This window comes from Mustela nigripes, chromosome 3, assembly GCF_022355385.1.
Source record: "Mustela nigripes isolate SB6536 chromosome 3, MUSNIG.SB6536, whole genome shotgun sequence".
Classification (NCBI taxonomy): Eukaryota; Metazoa; Chordata; class Mammalia; order Carnivora; family Mustelidae; genus Mustela; species Mustela nigripes.
The window spans coordinates 55,036,855-55,057,736 of NC_081559.1; the positions used below are offsets into that span (position 1 = coordinate 55,036,855).

Genomic DNA, 20,882 nt, shown 5'->3' on the forward strand with positions numbered 1-20,882 from the left:
CCTACTAATGGAATGTAGCTTCCTTGAGCATGGCTGTTTTTCCTAAATTGTTCCCTTAAGGAAGTCAAAACCCTCACCTAAAAAGAAACAAGTTACCTAACCAGGAAGAGAGAAAATGAAATCTGATTCTTTTTGACATTTTTAGTGCCAACTACTGAACAAAAGACTTCTTTAAGGAAGTTCTTTGTTCAGGGGTTCTTTGCCTTTGAATAGGAGCCAACCAATATATTTAACATTTTTCAGCAAGTGCAGAAGGGTAGTGCCAGTTTCTGTTTTCAGCCCCTCACATAGTGAAACCAGTTCTGTCAGCAGGCATTGTATGAAATGCCCCAGCACACATACTCAGTATCCGAGAAAATACAGACATAGCAGACAGGATCCTTGTCTCCGTACACTTAACTCTAAATAGGTGAAGGGAGCATTTTAAGAACAGATACAAGTGGGCGAGAATGAGCACTGAGTGCGGTTAAGACTCTAACTAGATTAGTTGGACTAGAGGGATGAGTCATCAGGAAAAAAGGCAATTCCAGAGCACATTGAGGAATGCCTTCTTAAGGGTGAGGCACAGACAAAGTCTGTGTGTGGAAGGGAGATGGTGGGGTGAAGCAGAGGCAGGGAGCTTGGCTTACACTTTCAGAGCTGGAGGGGTTGTGCTCTGGAAGCAGCAGGAAGCACAGGGCTGGAGCTCTGGGGGACTGAATTGAAGGCCGGAAAATAGCTCCCCAGAGCGGGGCTGTGTTGAGAAGGAGCTGCTGTTAGCAAGGACGCCCACAGTTTGCAGACAAGCAGACACAGAGGGGCCCCTTCCAAATTTCTACCTAACTTTGGCCTCTGATTTTTCTAGTGGTTCGCATGAACATTTCTGCCCCATTGTTCTCTTACAGTTCTTTATTCTTCAAGGTCCAGCTCAATTCCTTTTGTCCCTAAGGAGCATCTTGTGATCAGGGAAGAGCTATGAGCCTGTGAGCCTCAGTGAGTAGAGGGAGAGCCCCAGAGAAATGTAAGGGAGAAGGAACATACAGAGGTCTTTAAAACCCATGTTAGAGCCCTACTGTGTTACCCTGCCATGGAACCTTTCCTCAAATCCTTTAAATTTAATTTAAATCAAATCCTTTAAGTTAAATTAAATTTATATATATATATATATATACATATATATATATGTATATATATGTATATATATATATATATAAAATTGTAGGTTGAACAAAAGTATGTTTTTCAATTAATTTGAATTACACAATTTGATTTAAATGCTAAAACTTACCAGTACCTCCAAACAAACAAATGTTTGGAAGAAATTAGCAAGTTGGAGAATTCACTGTAAATTTGAACAATTTAATTTATTATTTATCTGATGAATAGCATTTGCTTAGTTAAGTATGTCACCTGATTGAATTTCCTTCTGGAAATCTGAGAGTGGGAGTGGGGGTGAGGGAAACAGACAGACACACTGAAACCAGTTGGGAAGACATTTGCAAAGTGAAACATCCACTGTGAAATTTTTTTTTGTTTAGGTTTTCAAACAGAAAACACTTCTTTACCTTTCCTGTGACTGACACACGCCATTTTAATTTTATACATGAAATAGGAGAATATGTAAATACAAGCTAAGCATAATAGATACCTACTCTGAAAAAAAAAAAAAACCAGATACCTATTCTGAATCAGTCCCTTTGGGTGTTTTTAAAAAATCCTGAATAAAGCATATTTAGTCATAAAAATGGGTAGGGTTAAAGCCAACAGAAATGGTAAGATATGAATTATAACACAGCACTGTGAATTTTAATGATGGGCTTTATTTAAAAATCTATAAAATAGACATAATTGCCTAGGTGCTTTCTGGATATCATGTTTGGAATACTGAACCATGTTATTGTGGTTCTTGGTTTAAAATTGCCCTTCAAATAATGAAATGCATTTTTTTCAAAGATTTTATTTATTTATTTGAGAGAGAGAGAAGGACAGGGTAAAGGGAACGAGAGAAGCAGGCCTCTCACTGAACAGGGAGCCCCTGATGCAGGACTCAGTCCCACGACCCTGGGATCATGACCTAAACCAAAGGTAGACACCCAACCAACAGAGCCACCCGGGTGCCCTGCGCTTTTTTTTTTTTTTTTTAAGTAAAATTTTGAAATGGATTATTAGACATAAATAGTATCTCAAGTAAGGTATGGTTCTGCAAAAGTTGATCTAAACTAGTGAATGCTATAAGAATCTAGTTTAATTAACATGTATATTTTGGCAGTGCAAAGCACAGACATTGCAAATGCACAGCAATGTAGAGATTTGTGGAACAGTTGGCATGGACAATGTTCCTAGGCAGCTCTGTTAAGTATAGCTGTTTTCATCCTGTTCTAGAATGACTAACAGATGTATGTTACTCATGGTGACTAACTGTTCTTAAATTTCTGAATTAGAATGAGTGACCAGTCAACTAGGTTGGTGTCTGGGGAGGACAAATAGTGGTAGAAATGAGGTTCCCCCTAAAATCACACCACTGAGCTTTGAAGTTACTGCAGTCCTGAGCCCGTCCTCAGTGTTTGGGTTCTAAGAATGAGGACTAATATATAAACCAGAGTGCTGGTTTGTTAATGCATAGTTATCAAAATGTCCATGTTGGCCAGACAGGGCTCTCTCTCTCCCTTCTGGCCATCGGGGTAGCTGTAGGAGTCCTGTCAAAGGTGAAGAGAGAGTTTCAAGAGAGAATTCATTTCAGGACTGTCTCTGTCCCTTTCAGAGAAGATCTCATATTTTTAAAATTTCCCTAGACGAGCCAGAAGCGAGGTTTTCCTTTCCTGGGATTCATACCAACTCTTCTCCAATTCTGATGGTAATCACGCATGCTGGATCATATCACATTCTGATTTTGGGCTGGATGTTAAGATCTTTTCCCTGATTTTGTTATAAAGTCCTTTAGAAAAGCACATTTACTGATTCTTAGTTTATTTCCGCCCGTATATAATCTATTATATAATCTTACTATTTTTTTTCTAAATATCTTCTCCTGGGAGCAGTTCTTCATTCCCTCTAGATTTTGAGGAGCAGCTCCCTGTTGCGTCCAAGTGTGCCCTATGAGAATGGTGATACATGAGGACTTCCTTGTAGTCCTCTTAAACTGACCACCTGGATAATGAAACACCTAGGATTGTGTTTATCATTGTGTCTCCAGGGACTTGGCACCTTAAGGAAGGAAGAATCGTCTTTTCTTACAGGCTCTCTGTGGCATGTTCTTGAAGTCGTCTTAGGTGAAGTTGCTTCGTTCCCCTCAGTTGCTTTTTAGCTCTTCACTGGATCTTTCAGATGTTTTACTGTTCTCCCAAGTTGACACCATCTAGTTTTTACCCTCTTCCGCTCCTCCTTATCCATGGTGTCGAGCTCCAGGTCACATTCCCACCTTCGCGGGGGCAGACACCTGACTCAAACTGTTAACTCAGCTCTCACCATCCTGTGAGGCAGTCCCTCTCTTCCCTGCCGTCATGGTTCCTTCATCTTCTCATCTCCAGAGTTTTTCTCCTTCTTTTTTCCACCTCCTCCCTCCCAAGGTTAGACCATTAGCATTCTCTTCTACCTCTTTGTCTTTGTGGTAACTCATCTTCCCTGATGACTCTCCTACTGTGGTATGTTTTATGTATCTTTACTGTTGGGTTTGTCACACTGTTTTTACTCCTTTCCTTCTAGACTGTGAGTTGCTTTAGCATCTTGATGATTCTGAAACCTGACACTACCTTCCATGTAATTGTTACTACAGTGGGAACACAGTATACTGCCATTCTCTCCCTCAGTTTGTTTCATTCTTTCACTAAACAAACCCTGTTGAACACCTACTGTGTTTCAGGCATTTTTATTGCTGCTGAAAGTACAGTGGAGATAAGATGAAGAGAGTCCCCGCTCTCACTGAACCTAGACTATATGGTTGAGGGATACAGAACACTGAATTGGAAATTACAGTATGGTTCACTGATGCACCATCTGTAATCAACAAAATTCTAGGAACTTCGTGATGGTTGGTATTTTTTCTTGTGCTTTCTTCAGAAAGCTGTTTGGAGATGTTAGGTGTGAAAATATGTTTGTCTTCTTGGAAATAAAACACAGCATTAAACATGCAGAATCTAAACTGAACAAATGAAACTAAACGACAACTATCAGGTCTCTAACTTAAACTTGCTGAAGACAGGGACAGAAAGAAAGGATTCTTAGTACATTTATTAATCTCCTGTGCTTTATTTTTGATGCCTAAAATTTTCCCTTGTACACTAAAGAACTATTATGAAATTGGAAATCATTAGATCCATCATTGCTTAAATCAGCATCATCATTATTATTATTTTTTAAGATTTTATTTATTCGACATAGAGACAGTGAGAGAGCACAAGTGAGGGAGTGTGGCAGAGAGAGAAGGAGAATCAGACTTCCCTGCTCTGGGGCTCCATCCTGGACTCTGGGATCCTGATCTGCATCAAAGGCAGATGCTTAACCCGCTGAGCCACCCAGGCCCCCCAAATCAGCATTATTAAAAGTAACTTTAAATATGTATAAAATCAGTATACTTGATGATACTCTTACTCAGAACTGTCAACTTTTTCTTTTTCACTTGTACTTTCAGTAAGACATCTTACAGATAAATACCTGCCCCAAACTTCACACCTTTTAAACCAATTGTTATATCCCAGATGGGGAGTTGATCTCTCCAACCAAAGCACCAATAGGCACTATATACACACCTAGTCTTTTTCCACATGAGTGTTCGTGAGGCGAGCATGAAAAATATAATTAAAACTCACACCTGGCCTGGAGCGGGCTAGGTTCTTTTTCTGGAAAATCATTTATTCCTTCATTTAGAAATTAAGTTTTCCAAGAAATTGGTACCCAACTTACAGCCAAAACACAATTTCATGCTTAATTTTGTTGGCAGGAATCTTTATTGAAAAGAGCTTAAATTTTTCTTTCCCATTTTCTTAAAAGTACTTAATTAATGTTTTTCTTTTAATAAACTGACATCACTGGAAAAGCTGGGAAGAGCCCAGTTTTACTTGTAAAGGATGGAGCAATGCCTTTTTCTAGCTACATTTGCTCATTAATAATACAGATTCTTATATTGTGGAAGTTCTCAAAGTACGTTTCCCAAAGTGTTACTAGGTGACCCTCAAAAACCATAGGGGTCAACAAATGTGTGGTGCTGAGTAAGATGTGATTAAACAGGTTCATTTACTATAAGATTTCTCAAAGTTTTTAAAATGCTCTATACTGCTGCTTCTTAAACATGAAGGTGTGTACAATAGGGATCTTATTCATGTGAAGATTCTGATTCAGTAGGTCTTGGGTGAGGCCTGAAATTCTGCCTTTTCTTATGATGTCTAAGGTGCTGCCAGTGTAACTGGTCCACAGATCATCCGTTAGAAAATAAGGTTTGGGGGATCTTCAAGAGGAAATAGGCTCTGTAGTTTTTTCCAGATGTACTAATCCCAGGAACCTTGTTTTTGATTACTGAAAGTCATTTGTGGATTATACTTTGAATTTTAAATTTTAAATGGAATTTTTCAAATTACAAGTGAATGTATAATTTAAATAGAAGCCTAATGCAGAACTTCTAAGAAATTTAATACATAAGTAGGTTATTATCAGCTAGACAGCTTAGTAGAAATCCTAGGACACTGAAAAATCATTTAGCTAGTCCATGTAAAAAGAAAAATCAATATAATGAACTAAAAAGACAAGCACTGCATAAGATAGCGGGTTGTTACTATAGTTGTATACTTTTTATTTTTAATAGACCTTATAAATATTATTAAATGCCCAAGTCCTTAATTAAACAATTTTACATTATTTTTATTGCCTCTAGTAATTCACTTATAAATTACCATATTTCAAAATCCCCATATGTGCTGTGTTAGTGATTTCATTAGTTTTTAATCTTTGTTAACACTATCATTTGATATGAAAAACTAATGATAAAAACAAATCTTTTATTTAAACAGCTTGAGATTTGATACAGCTTAGATATTCTTAATTGTGAGTGATATGAAACAATAGTCTAGGGAGGTTTTTGAGAAATCTATTGAATCTAAAGCAAAATTTTAAATGTAAAAGCTTAATAAAATTAATTAATACATTATAGATGGGCTCCCCCCGCCCCGGGTCCTTCTGGTGCACCTGGAATAGCATCCGCATTTATTCATGCCTTTTGAAACCCCTCTTTGAGCACCTGCCTTCTGTGTTTGAGATCTTAGGGCCCTGTTCATCTCAAGCTGCATTTTAATTGTTGCTTTTTTATTTGTCTTCCCTTTTAGACTGTAAATTGGATTGGAGGCCAGGGTCTTGTTCATCATTAAACTCTCAATAACACCTAGTTTATAGTGTAATACATAAGTGGAAGATCAATAATGCTTTAAAGAAATAATATCTTTATAATTCAGCATGAAAAATTTAAGTTTTTAATCTCATGATTCTTAAAAATAATATAATTTTTTCCCCTATCCTCATTAATGGTTGTATTAGTTTCACTTGCCTGTCATGTAACAAGTCCTTTTAAATCTCAGTGACTCAAACAGTGGTTTTTAAATTTCACACAGGTCTTGGTTGGCAAGGATAAAATAAGCTTTCCTTACTTTATTTATTTATTTGGGAGGGGTGCAGTGTAGTAGGAGAAGGAGTGAGAGAATTTTTTTTTTTTAAGATTTCTTATTTATTTATTTGACAGAGAGAGAGAGATCACAGGTAGGCAGAGAGGCAGGCAGAGAGAGAGAGGAGGAAGCAGGCTCCCCGCTGAGCAGAGATCCCGGATGCGGGACTCAATCCCAGGACCCTGAGATCATGACCTGAGCCAAAGGCAGCAGCTTAACCCACTGAGCCACCCAGGCGCCCAGGAGTGAGAGAATCTTAAGCAGCCTCCACCCCCCAGGCTTTCCTTCCTTTATTTATTTATTTATTTATTTACTCACTAGTTTTTATTTATTTATTTGTTTGTTTATTTATTTATTTGGGAGGGGTGCGGGTGTAGTAGGAGAAGGAGTGAGAGAATCTTAAGCAGCCTCCACCCCCTGGCTAAGTAAAGCTTCCTTCAATGTTATTTCTACATTCTTCACTTTTCCTGTTTAGGGAATTTGTCCCTTCTAGGCATCAGTAGCTGACTGAGGCCCTGCTTTGTCTGGATCAACTCCTCCTTTGCCTGTGGCAAATGTTTGAGCATGTCCAGGACAAGGGCAGATCACCTTATTGCATTAGCTCTACCCTTCATCATCTTATCTTGACTCTGACCTAAGAACCTAGGATCTATTACCTGAGTAGCCTGAGTGTGCAGCCTGCCCTCCATCCTACCTCAGCCTGCTCCAAAGCAATCCCTCTTGTTTGGTGCTGTGGTTCCTTCTGGTATTTTGCCATAGGTTCATACTCGTTATTTGTCTGACTTTTTAGAACACTGGTGGCATTTTTAAAATTTCTAAGCTACTTTTCTTATCTTAAAAAAGAAAAATAACTTTTCTGTCATTGCATGGTGTTTCGAGTTGGAGAAGAGAGGAAATATGTGCTCATCATGCCTTTTGATCCAGTAATCACCCCTCAGCTTTAAATACATTCTTAGCCTTTTGATTATCCCCGTCCTGTCTTTTTATCAGCCCTTAACATTCAATGCTTCTTCTCCTTTTTCCTCATCTGTGTAACAGATCCCAAATCATACAAGGTGAGCCTGTAGCATTTTCCAAAAAGCGATTTCCATTTTTCCTTCTTTGCTGTCCATAACAAATAAGATACCTCTTGGTTTTACTAATAGTTTTTCAGTGTTTACCTGTGTTACAGGAACCATGTCCATACTCTGCACACTCCAGGGAGCATCGTTCGTATAGAACACAGTGGGAACTGCTGCTTGGAGGTGTGAGCACTGTTGACCCTGATGTTATATATTAACTATGTGTTTTATTTTCAGAAGTTATTAGTGAATGATATATTCTTTAGTGTAAGCCTTTTTTTTTCTTGAAGTAAATACCTTCACGACATTTATGAGTTATAAAATTTAGTGTAGTTTTTAGCGTAGTTTTATAACCAGAAGTAGATCGGTTTCTTTAAAAAGGATGGTCTTTAGTATTTAAGCTGTTAAACACTATTGCATTCTATTTATAAATACTCTAAATTTTTCTATTTATAGATCATATATAATAATTTATCATGTAAGTTTGTTCTGCCAAATTATTTTTCCTTTTTCATGAAAAAGCTATGGAAAAGCCCATAAAATGCTTATACAGCTAAAAAACATCCGTTAATAATTGCCCATACTAGTCGGCACTCCAGAAGCTCTTAATGTCCCCTGTAAAATCACGACCCGCACCTTCTTTGCAAAAGTAACCACTCCTTTGATTTTGAGAGTCATTTCCTACAAAGGCATCCTTTTTTTTTTTTTTCCAATTACCATATAATGTATTATTTGCCCCAGGGGTACAGGTTTGTGAATCATCAGGCTTACACATTTCCACAGCACTCACCATAGCACATACCCTCTCCAATGTCCATAACCCAGCTACCCTATCCCTATCCCCTACCCTCCAGCAAAGCCTCGGTTTGTTTTGTGAGATTAAGGGTCTCTTATGGTTTGTCCCCCTCCTGACCCCATCTTGTGTCAATTTTTCCTTCCCTACCCCCCAAAAACCCCCACCTTGCCTCTCAAATTCCTCATATCAGGAAGATCATATGATAATTGTCTTTCTCTGATTGACTTATTTCGCTCAGCATAATACTCTCTAGTTCCATCCACCTTGTTGCAAATGACAAGATTTCATTTCTTTTGATGGCTGCTTAGTATTCCGTTGTGTATATATACCACCTCTTCTTTATCCATTCATGTGTTGATGGACATCTAGGTTCTTTCCATAGTTTGGCTATAATGGACATTGCTGCTATAAACATTCGGGTGCACGTGCCCCCTTTGGATCACTACATTCCTATCTTTAGGGTAAATGTAGAGTAGTGCTGTTGCTGGGTCATAGGGTAGCTCTATTTCCAACATTTTGAGGAACCTCCATACTGTTTTCCAGAGTGGCTGCACCAGCTTGCATTCCCACCAACAGTGTAGGAGGGTTCCCCTTTCTCCACATCCTCGCCAACATCTGTTGTTTCCTGACTTGTTAATTTTAGCCATTCTGACTGGTGTGAGGTGATATCTCGTTGTGGTTTTGATTTTTATTTCCCTGATGCTAAGTGATGTGGAGCACTTTTACATGTATCTGTTGGCCTTGTGGATGTCTTCTTTGCAGAAAAAATCTGTTCATGTCTTCTGCCCATTTCTTGATTAGATTATTTGTTCTTTGGGTGTTGAGTTAGATAAGTTCTTTGTAGATTTTGGATACTAACCCTTTATCTTATGTGTCATTTGTGAATATCTTTTCCCATTCTGTCTGTTGTCTTTTGGTTTTGTTGACTGTTCCCTTTGCTGTGCAAAAGCTTTTGATCTTGATGAAGTCCCAATAGTTCATTTTTGCCCTTGCTTCCATTGCCTTTGGTGATGTTTCTAGGAAGAAGTTGCTGTAGCTGTGGTCAAAGAGTTTGCTGCCCTACAAATTCATCCTTAATAAACAGATTTATCATGGGGCGCCTGGGTGCCTCAGTAGGTTAAGCCCCTGCCTTCAGCTCAGGTCATGGTTTCAGGGTCCTGGGATGGAGCCCCAAATCGGGCTCTCTGCTCAGCAGGAAGGCTGCTTGCCCCTCTTTCTCTTCTTGCCTCTCTGCCTACTGTGATCTCTCTCTGTCAAATAAATAAATAAGATCTTTTTTAAAAAATAAACAGATTTATCTTGCCTACTTTTTTAAACTTTACTTAAATGGAATTTTCCTGTTTGTATTCTTTTGTGGCTTCTTTTATTCAACAGTATGCTTGTGAGAGTCATTCTTGTTGTATAGTGCTGTTGTTCACTTGTTGTTGTAGATGAAACACAGTGCATGACTATACCACATTGTATTTACCCATTTCACTATTGTCATTTGGGTGTTTGCAATTCAGAACTTCCAAAGTGTGGCCATGACCTTCCTTATATGGCTGTTCTGTATTTGTGTGAAGAATATCTCTGTATATCAGGAATGGAATTACTGGGCTATGGAATATATGTATCAGCAGCTTGACTCTGTAGATCCCAAAATGTATTCCCAAGTGTTGGCTCCTTTCCCCGCCAATCAGCAGCCTGCTGCATCTTCACCAGAGTTTGATATTGATTAACGTTTTGTCATTCTGTGGTTTGTTTATTGATATCTCATTGTATTATGAATTTGCATTTTTCTAGTTACTAATGAGGTTGAGCACCTCATTTTTGGCCACCTAGATTTCCTCTCCTCTGAAAGGTCTGTTTACACCTTTTGCCTTTTTAAAAATATCGGGTTATCTTGCACTGATCTTTTGATTGTAAAATCTATAAGCCAAAACACTTAACTGCTATATATAGTTTATTTTCTGGAATTACTGTGCTGTTTGCCAAGAAGTTTCAATTTTTTGGTTGAACTGTCTGATTAGAAGTTTAGTATGTAACTATCTGTAAGCTTCCTAAAGAGTTGCAGATTTTAGAAATGCTTCTTACTTCTAGGATATTTTAAAACCCTAACTGTGAAAAGTTCATCTAGTACTCCTTTTAGAATTCTAGAATAGATTCCATATGGTCCTGAAGGTGTTTAACTTCTGAGGCATATTCCTGATTTCCCAGTACCTCATTCTTCTGTAGTTGCACTTTAATTATAAGTAAAGCAAACAAACTTGTCTTTACTACATAGGATACTCAGTGATTTTTTTCTGTTTTTACTGTTACAGTGTTTTGTTCACTGAATGCTTATTCCAAAATCTTTATTATCCTCTATTTTAGTTTGAATAAAATTTAAATAATCATGCTTATTTTCTGTTCTGTTATTTTTCTTAACGTGTTCTTAGGCTTCATAATTTTGTCCTGTCAGTTTTGAAATGGTTGTCATCATCCATCATAGCATTTTCTGAGGTTCAAAATGAAATCACGAGATATGTTATAGTCCAAAATACTAATGCAAGAGAGGAGAGAAAAATATATAGACACCAGTTTATATCACTGGATAAGATGAAGCAAAGTATATTAGTATACTTTTGCCAAAAATTATCAGTAAGGAGAGTAGAAATGAGTAAATAGAGGACAATACAGTATGTAGTTGATCTTCTATCCCATAAAGATTTAGCTCAGAGATAATTTTGTGAATTAGTATCATCTGTGGTAAAAGTGATTATAGATATTGAGTCATTGGTTTTGCCCAGATATATTACATGAATAGCTATATGTTACATCCATACCCTACATTTATTACATCCACATCAAGATTCAGTACTCACTCTTGAATGTATCTAACCTGCAACCTTGGGCAGAAAATTTCCCATTAGTCAGTGATAGTTCACTATAAGATTGAGATACACACATGTACACAAATACTAATAGTTGCACATAAAAGCTTCTTTGTCTTCAATAAAGATTATAGTGAAAGTACATATTCTGCCTTACAAAAAGTGTTTTTACAAGGTATAAAAGAATGCGATTCAACAAAATGATAAAAATAGACCTGGGCAAGGGGAAATTTAGTAAGTAAAGCCTGGGATAAAGTAAGAAGACACTTGTGAGAGTTGGTCACAAACTCATCTCAGCTTTGTACAACCAAACAGAGAAACAGCATGAAGATTTCCAGTGTCCATCATGCCTTCAGGAAAAGTACAGTTTCCTGCCCTCCAGGTTCCTTTTAACAGATAGCTGTGATATGATAGACAACATTCTGAAAACTGAGGAATACTCACATCAATTCGGAATGTAGAAGTTGTCTTTTTTTTTTAAGTTTTTATTTTTTATAAACATATATTTTTAGCCCCAGGGGTACAGGTCTGTGAATCGCTAGGTTTGCACACTTCACAGCACTCACCAAAGCACATACCCTCCCCAATGTCCATAACCCCACCCCCCTTCCCCAACCCCCCTCCCCCCAGCAACCCTCAGTTTGTTTTGTGAGTTTAAGAGTCACTTATGGTTTGTCTCCCTCCCAATCCCATCTTGTTTCATTGATTCTTCTCCTACCCACTTAAGCCCCCATGTTGCACCCCCACTTCCTCATATCAGGGATATCGTATGATAGTTGTCTTTCTCTGCTTGACTTCTTTTGCTAAGCATGATACGCTCGAAATAGAAGTTGTCTTATCTTAGTGTCTGCCTCAGACACTTGAATGAATGTTTGCTTCAAAAGGAAAGAATTTGTTGAGCTTCCTCTCATGGCTCAACCTTTTATTTTGATTAAAAATAATACAACCATTAGCCAAATTTGATTGAAAGTATAAAGACAGTAATAAAGGCAAATACAAGTTTTGTTACAAAACCATTAGGTTTTAATCTAACTCTTAGGATCATAGCCTAAAATGTCTAACCTCGTTTGTCAGTGGCAGTCTGTCAATACAGTATAAAATCACCTTGTCTTTGGAGCACCTTTGTCTCATGCATGGTTCACTCTTTCTGCTCTCAAACCTGAAGTGCCTAAATCTTTTCCCTGGTGTGCTGCTAAGCTAACTTCAGTATAAGACCCCAGATTTATTCCTCTTGTTTTTAATCACATAGAGGCAGTTCATTACTGCTAGAGATCAATGTTTTCTATATTTTTATGTTATTATATGAATTAATTCAGTATTCATAGTCATTGAAGAATTTGAGTATGCCTGTGTATCATTTACACTATAGCTAAACTTTTTGGTTAGGATTGAGTCAAGATCAAAGTTCTCCAGCATTACATTAGAAACCTTTATAGGATAGTATGTTTCCTTCAGCCATTAAAAGACTGTGAGAGTCAGCAGTTGCCCTGTACCAGCCCCAGTTCTCTGCTGATTATAATATCATTGGGGGACTTCTAATATACATGCCTCACTGGAGTCTAGACACACTACATTTCCATGGTTACACTGCCAGAGACAGAAATTAGAACAGCGTAACATGACTTTTCTTCGGTGTACCCCTTTCTGGTTCTCACAGATCATCTCTTGGATAAAATCCTTATAAGAATCTCACCTAAGATCCATGTCTAGCTCTCTAGTTTATGATGTAAAGAGAGTCTACTTTCTTTTCTTCAAAAACAGCAGTGGCATTTTCCTGCTGCCAGTTTGCTGGCACCTGTGCCATTCCCTGTGATTCTCCAGAGAGCCCCCAGAATGCTTCAGTTTTCTCAGTCCCTAGAATGTGTTTGTCCAGATCAGGCAACTTGAAGTCATGGAAGGAAGCACAAGTCCCTATTTCTCACAGTCCCTTTGCTGTAGAAGCAAAGAACACCAAAAGTTCTTTTGATGTTATTTTTTTTTTTCCTTTGCTAATGGGGAGAAGTAATCTCACTCTGTGATTCTAATCATAGCTCGATTCCTGTAACTCCTTAAATTGTTATGAGAACTACAGGGAACTGGATAGAAGACCTTATTACAATTAGAACTTGTTAGTCCTGTGGCATCCCTCCTCTGCCCAGTGTTGGGTTCTGTTATTTGGGGACTGTTGGGGAAACGAGGGGCAGTGAAGTATCTCTTAGGTACGCATAGGTACCATGGTCATTCTTCAGCCCAGCAGCGTTAGCGAGTGCCTGCAATACCTTTCTGTCTTGGAGAAATTGGAGAATAAAAAATATCATCCCTGCCTATGAAAAACCCCTCTCCTACCTGGTACTGGTTTCTTTTACAAATTCCTAAGTGTTTCACAGCCTCTAGCCATCCACTTTGGTCGTGTTAATCCATCGCTTCCATCTTGCTATACTTAGCCTTGATCTAATCATATTTTGCTGCCTCAGCTGGGTGATGAAGCACTACAATGGTCAGTGACCCTGTCTTATGCCTGAACCCTCTCTCCCCTGCACAAGTGGGCAGAGTGGTATTTGGAAAATGCTCTTCTGATATTGGTCCTGGACAGTCAGAATCATCAGGGTAAATATGGTGAAATAAGTGTGGTATACTTATAGTCATATAATTAGAATAATATAATTATATGTTTCAGTAAGGTTCTTCCTGTTTATGTAAATAATTAATAATTACTTCCCCAGTGATGCTTCTGTTTTCTCCTTTTCTCAGATTTTCTTTGTTCATTGAATTTGTTTCTCTTTTCCTTACACATTGGTATTTCGTGGCATTATACTCTTGACATTTAAAAATTTTGATTCTTGGCATTATTTGTTTCACTGTTGCATAGTAACATTTTTGTTCTTTGAAACCATCTGCTTATTTTAAGGTGTGTAGTTTTTCAGTGGCATAGACTACTTTCATATCTTTACTTGCCTTAAATGTTAGTCTAAGATCTTTATGTGTGGCATTTTTTTCTTTATAGACTTCATATCTTGTTTCTGTTGAGTACCCAGTAAATACAGAAATGGGCTATTTTATTCAATTGATGATATTGTAAGTATATTTTATATCTCAGGCCTACCATATATACTAAAAAATAAAGATTCCCATAAAATGCTTCCATTCTGCTGTAGAAAGAATTAGTAAATCCTTTTTTAAGGATGAAAGTGGGACTCAACAATGGCAACTTGTCCAAGGGCACTTGGGTTTTGATCCTAGCCCCAGTTATCCCAAGACTGAATGAAGTTCCTCCTCTACTCACACTTGATCCTTCTCCTTGAAGGTAAGGCTCTACCTAAGCTTGGGCACCATAGAAATGAAAGACAGAATTCACCTGCTAGAGTAGGCATATGGACTCTTCATGAAGCTGGCATTAGGGAAGATGCACAAACTCATCACATTCACTGCCCATTTATGCCTATTAATATGGCAAGAATAAAGCCACTATTATTAGAAGCCTGGAACCCACACCCACCTTCACTAATGTGTAAGTCAGAAGACTGAGGATGAGAGATGGAGAGAGGTCAGGTGGTATGTGTATATCTTCCCTTCTCTTACAGATGATGATTTTAGAAAAAGCAAACTGATACTGAAATTTGAGGGAATGGGGGAAAAATCCCCAGATCATACTATGGAATTGAACATTGTGGAAGTTGATAAAAAAATAGAAATATAACAATAGAGTAACTTTTTATGAGAAAACTATGAAGAATGTTGAGAATAGTATTTATGGTCTGACATTCATATATGAGTTTACAGACTAACACATTGAACAAATAAGATCTCATGAGTATCACATATTTGGTGAGATTTGCCTGATGACTCCAATGAGACATGGAAAAGATGGTCAGCCCTTCATTTATGTATTAATTTATTCAACAAACATGTATTAAATACCTATTACATATGCCAGGCAGTAGACTAGACTCATGGTATGATGGGCTGTGCTTTCAAGGAAATAGTCTGCTGTGCAAACAAGTTATTAAAATTTTCACAGCATTTTAGGTGGGAATCTTTCTCCAGTTCTGCATTCATGAAAAATCCTTAGCAGGTCAGTGGTCTGACAAGCACATCACTCTTGGTGTGTTGAGGCACTCCATCGCTTTAGAACTCATCCTTTCATAATCTGTGGGTCTGAAAAATAGAGCCTCCTTAAATACCATCTCCATTGCCATTGTCAGTTTTGGGTAATCAGATTCCTTTTTTTTAAAAAAGAGTTTATTTATTTATTTATTTATTTATTTGACAGAGATCACAAGTAGGCAGAGAGGCAGGCAGAGAGAGGGAGAAGCCAGAGAGCCCATCACTCTGGGGACTCCATCTCAGGACCCTGAGATTCATGACCTGAGCTGAAGAAAGAGGCTTAACCCTCTGAGCTACCCAGGCATCCCTGGTAATCAGATTCTTCTAAGGAAACCACATTAGCTATAATAGTCCACCATAGATATCCTTGTTCTAGTTATTAAATACAGGAGACTTCTGTTTATTTTCTAGCCCAAGTTTAAAACCTTTTTTTTTTTAATTGCATAATCCTCTTCTGTAACTGGTAAAGCATTTGTGTATTTGTAGATGTCTTCTGGTATCGGAACTTTACAAACTGGCCCCTGTAGCAATCTAGAGGATTTATTATTATTTGTTTTATGATATAATCATATTTACTCATTGGTTATCTGATTAGAAAAATCAGTGATTAGCAAGCTTCTAACAGTTTTATTGTCCTTAGTACATTTTTAACTAAGAGCCCTCTTCCCCAACACTTTAGTCATTTTTTTTTTTGCTATGGTGTTGTTTATACATTTTCTTAGTATGTATTATTACTGCTACTACTACTATTATTATTTTATTATTCAGTCGTACTATCTATACTTTTGGCCCTAAATGTTGCTTTTAAAAATCAAATAGCTGTAAGGAGTTGTGATCTTTGTACATAGAAGTCCATAGTATATCCTAGGAACCATGTGCAAATCCTCAGTCCCTGCCTGGTCTTCCACAGGAGAGCATGAACAAGTGTTAACTCTTTGTCTGCTGGTTTGCAGGAGGAATGCCCGCTCCTGAGCAGGCTTCACTGGTGGAGGAAGGGCAACCACAGACCCGCCAGGAAGCTGCCTCCACTGGCCCAGGCATGGAACCCGAGACCACAGCCACCACTATTCTAGCTTCCGTGAAGGAGCAGGTATAGCCTCTTACTGGAATTTGCAATCAATTATTTCTTCAATGCCTTTAAAAATTAATCTTTGGATGTGTTTTAAACTTGTCTAACGTCCTTGATGCCTTCACGTTTTTTAATTATAAGGTGTTTACATCCCTGAGTACATTGGGATGACTGGCACGTAGAGCCGCTCCAGGTGCCAGTCAGAATCGGAACATGCAGGATACTTGTGCGTCTGCAAGTAAGGACAATATCGATGGTGCTTGGTGTCTCTGTCTCTCCCACATTGCAGAGTGTGTGCATGCACGCCAAGCCTTGTGAAGCATATTTTACACTGCTGACTCCTCTCTCAGGACTCTGGCAACTTGAGGCCTGTAATATCTTTAGATTTGTTGAACAGTTTAACATTTTAATATAGGTATTATATAAGCTGTCTTTGTGATTTTTGGATAAAGGCTATATTTGTTGTGTTTGTCTGAATCAAAGTATATTCATTTTGTGAGCTAGTGTTCTAAAACTTGTCAAACTGTGCCAGTTTGCTTCAATGTCATGTTTATGTTGACTTTTTATTTTAAGGTACTTAATGCTATTTATCCTTCAAATACAAGTAGCTTTCTAAATTATTGTGCTTAGAGAAATTGAATTTCCTGAATTTCTTCAGATTTAGAAGCTTAATAAGGTGAATGTAAGTTTAAAGCTCCAGGGATAGTTTTTTTTTTTTTTCCTCTACTCCCTCCCCTCAAAAACAAAACAAAACAGATGTATTTGCCTTCTCTGAGGGTTTTTCTGTTGGAAATAATTTAATATTATAGTTTTTAAGCCTTATGATTAAACCTCTTCTCAAGAGTTATAAACTTAGGTGTATATTTGATGGAATGTTCTTTCAAAAATCAGTATCAGCAATTCAGATGACTAATGATGACAGAGTAAAGGAATATTTAATACCTCATTATTTTATTCTTTGCTGTAACTTACAACTAGTTATGTCGGGTGAAAGAATACTCCAGAATATTTGACATTAGAACTGTGTTTTCAAGAAAAGTTATTTCATAGCTTATTCAAGTGGCAAGATATTAAATTACTTTCCATTCCCCCACTGAAATTTGAAGTTTTCAAAACATTCCACAAACTAAGAATTTGAGAAGACATAAAAAAATTGTAGTCAGTACTGTTTCCATTTTCCACTAAACGATAGATTATCAAGCTTCTCTCACCTTTATGGAGAAAAAAAGGACTCTCTGCTTATTGCACTTCATAGCTGTTGAGATTTGACCCAAGGAGCTGTAAAATGAGAAGACTCTGATTTATTTTGAGCTGTGAGTGTATTCCCCATTTTGGTGAAACATAATGGTAAATTTATCAAAATGCCCAGAACTGACTTAAAGCTAGAAACTGTGTTCAGTAAATATAGCTACAGGAACTTTGCATTTGTACCTTGAGACTGGATGATACCCTGCATGTTGAAGAAAATTGGAAACCTATCATGATTTTGGCACTGGAATTCCTTGGCAGCCTCAGATGACATCAGCATTCTATCTTTTGGTGATAAATAGTGTTCTGAATGAATTTATTTTGTGGGAGATAGCTTGAAGTGTCCCTGTTTCTGAAGATAGCCAAAAGAATACAAGTATTTGCTCTTTATGAGAAGAATTACCATATATATCTCAGATTATTTAGTTAGTGGGAGGCTATACTCTTCTATTCCTGTTCTAAGAATATGAATCCACTAATATATGTTTGCAATTTTCATGCTTAATTTCTTTTAAAATTGTTTATCAGTGCTCAGTGCTCAGCATTTCATTCAACCCAAGACCATATCCATCTCTTGTTCCAGGATATTCATCTGATTTTAAATAACCAACTCAAGCTTCCAGGCAAGATCCTCTGATTTCTTTATAGTTGGGGTAGAAACTTCTTACGACTTTTCTCAAATGTCAGTCCCTATGATCTGCCCAGTGAGACAGAGTACAGAACAGTTAGTCATTAAAAAGCTAGTTATTATGCACCTTATATATTTGATTTGAAAATAGTTAGGATGTGACATTCTTAATTGTGTTAGGCCCAAATGAAATAGTTAATGTCCTTGATAATATTTAATATCAAAAGAATAATATTCTTGGATAGGATGTATTACTTTTTTTTTTTTTTTTAAAATCTCACTACAATGCAATGTTCACAGCCATGGAGTGAAAACATGAGCTGCTCTGAGATTAAAAAAAAAAGACCTTGAGTGGCAGCCATCTGTCAGGAAGAATGTTTCATTGGGTACAGAAGGAAGAGACCCTTTCAGAGCAATTGAGTAGATAGCCTGGGTTCCTGCCCTGCACCCACTGCTTTCTGTGTCATCTTGGGAAGATTTCTTAACTTCTCTGCCTCAGTTTTTCCTCTAAAAATTGGTGACAATGATAGTTATTGAGAACATTAAATTAACCATTGTAAAATCCTTACAGTGGTGTCCAGCACTTAGTATTACTATTTAAATCGGCATTTCTACCTAAGAAGAAAAGGCACCTCTTAGGAGGAACTGGTGGTTCTATTTTTAAGTATGTGTATATGCATATAGATGCATATACATAGATACATATACATATAGATGCATATACACACACATACAACCAGTGAGCCTTCTTTGGACAATGATATGAAGATAAAACAACTTTGTGTATCTTGAGCTATATTTATGCTATGACAGTATTTTATTTCTATATGGCATTAAACTTTGAAAACTTCACCATGCTGAGCTCACAAGTTAGAACAGCCTTATATATGTATTATAAGAAATAGAGCGTGTAAAAATAAATTTTACCAACATGCTGATTTTGTGCAACTCAAACATAATGTTAGGGCACTTGGTTAAAAAATTGGAAGGTGTTTTATATTATTTTATTTTATTTTAAAGATTTTATTGATTTATTTGACAGAGACAGAGGGAGAGAGGGAACACAGACAGGTAGTGGGAGTGGGAGAGGGAGAAGCAGGCTTCCTGCCAAGCAGGGACCCTGATGCAGGCTCAATCTCAAGACCCTGGTATCATGACCTGAGCCAAAGGCAGATACTGAAAGACTGAGCCAGCCAAGCACCCTGGAGAGTATTATTTTTTAACACACTCCTAAATTTTGAGATAGGAAGTCTGGGTTCTTCTTGAGTAAAAGTATATCCAAGCCACTAAAAATACCTCACGTGTACTCCCCCTGGGCCATTCACAGTAAGCAGTAGGAAAGGGTTAGCAAGCAACCAAAGCAGTCTTGTTAACAAAGCATTAGTCTGTTAATATCTGAAATTGGATTTTGGGTATAAAACCACAATTAAATCTTCCTCTGCTGGGCCATACTTTCCCTAGGATCCCAAAGACAAAAGCTGCAAAATGTTGAGATTCACATTCTCTCCCTTTTGTAATGTGATAACATTTTACATTGATGTCAGTCACTTAGATGCATACCTGTGCAGTCATAGAAAACATCCTTGCTCTTTGGCAGAAAGAAAGAAGTAGCCTGCTTCTGTTCAAGTGCTGTCTCTTTGGGGACGCCATTTGCACCCCAGCTGAAGTCAGATCCCTCTCCTCTTTAGCAGTTTACACCACTGCTTTGACTCTTACTGTATGCTCCCTTGCCTAATATAATCAGCTCCCTAACAACAGAGCCATGTTTTATACATTATTTCACACACATTTTACAGGCTCCCCCCCATTGCCTTTAATGATACTAGATTTGCAAGAAATGATTGCTTAGAAAGGGAGTGGGTGAATAATACTGGCTCTCAGATTACTTTGTCAGCAATTAACTATTTTGTGAAGATAATGGGACCTGTAGCCACATTCATAGAGCATTACTGAACATGAGAATCTCACAGAGACAGCACTGAGAAATGTGGCTATTCAGTGGTTTATTTTTATCCTTTACACAATTTGAATTGAATGTATCCATATTGATGTAGGAATTAAATCTCTTCTCTGCATGGAGCAAACTAAAATTTTATTTCCTATTAGTGGTCAAAAAGTGACATAGGTGTTATGAATTTCTCTTCCCATCTATCCAACTTAACTGAAAATTAAGTGAATGGAAAAGAGGATGTGGTTTATCTTGGTAATGTCACAAAATATCAACCAGCATCATGTATACCAAGTGATAGAACTAACCCCTGAAGAAATCATGCTTTAAGAGAAGTGAAAATCATCCTATGAGAATAACAAAATAATGTGATCCTTGAACTCAAATCCAGAATTACATGAAGTTCCAGTTAAACGGAAACCACCAGTTGGCTGTAATCAGGATCAGCATTGGACAGTTTCTCCTGTTCAGCTCAACTGCTTAATAAGGATCCAGGAGTCCATGATGAATACAGATACTGGAAATAAAGAATTTTTTTGTATCCTGGTAGTTTTCAAATATCTGGCAAATTTAA

The 20,882-nt window shown here is 37.5% G+C and overlaps 1 protein-coding gene across 1 annotated transcript in view; it reads left to right on the forward strand.

Moving 5' to 3' along the window:
* Nucleotides 1-20,882, forward strand: part of PKP4 (plakophilin 4) — a 246,470-nt gene that overhangs the window by 61,543 nt on the left and 164,045 nt on the right. Inside the window, exon 2 of the mRNA XM_059394005.1 lies at nt 16,369-16,505. Coding sequence (XP_059249988.1) covers nt 16,374-16,505 — 132 coding nt within the window. The 5' untranslated portion in view covers nt 16,369-16,373. The remainder of the gene's footprint in view (nt 1-16,368; nt 16,506-20,882) is intronic.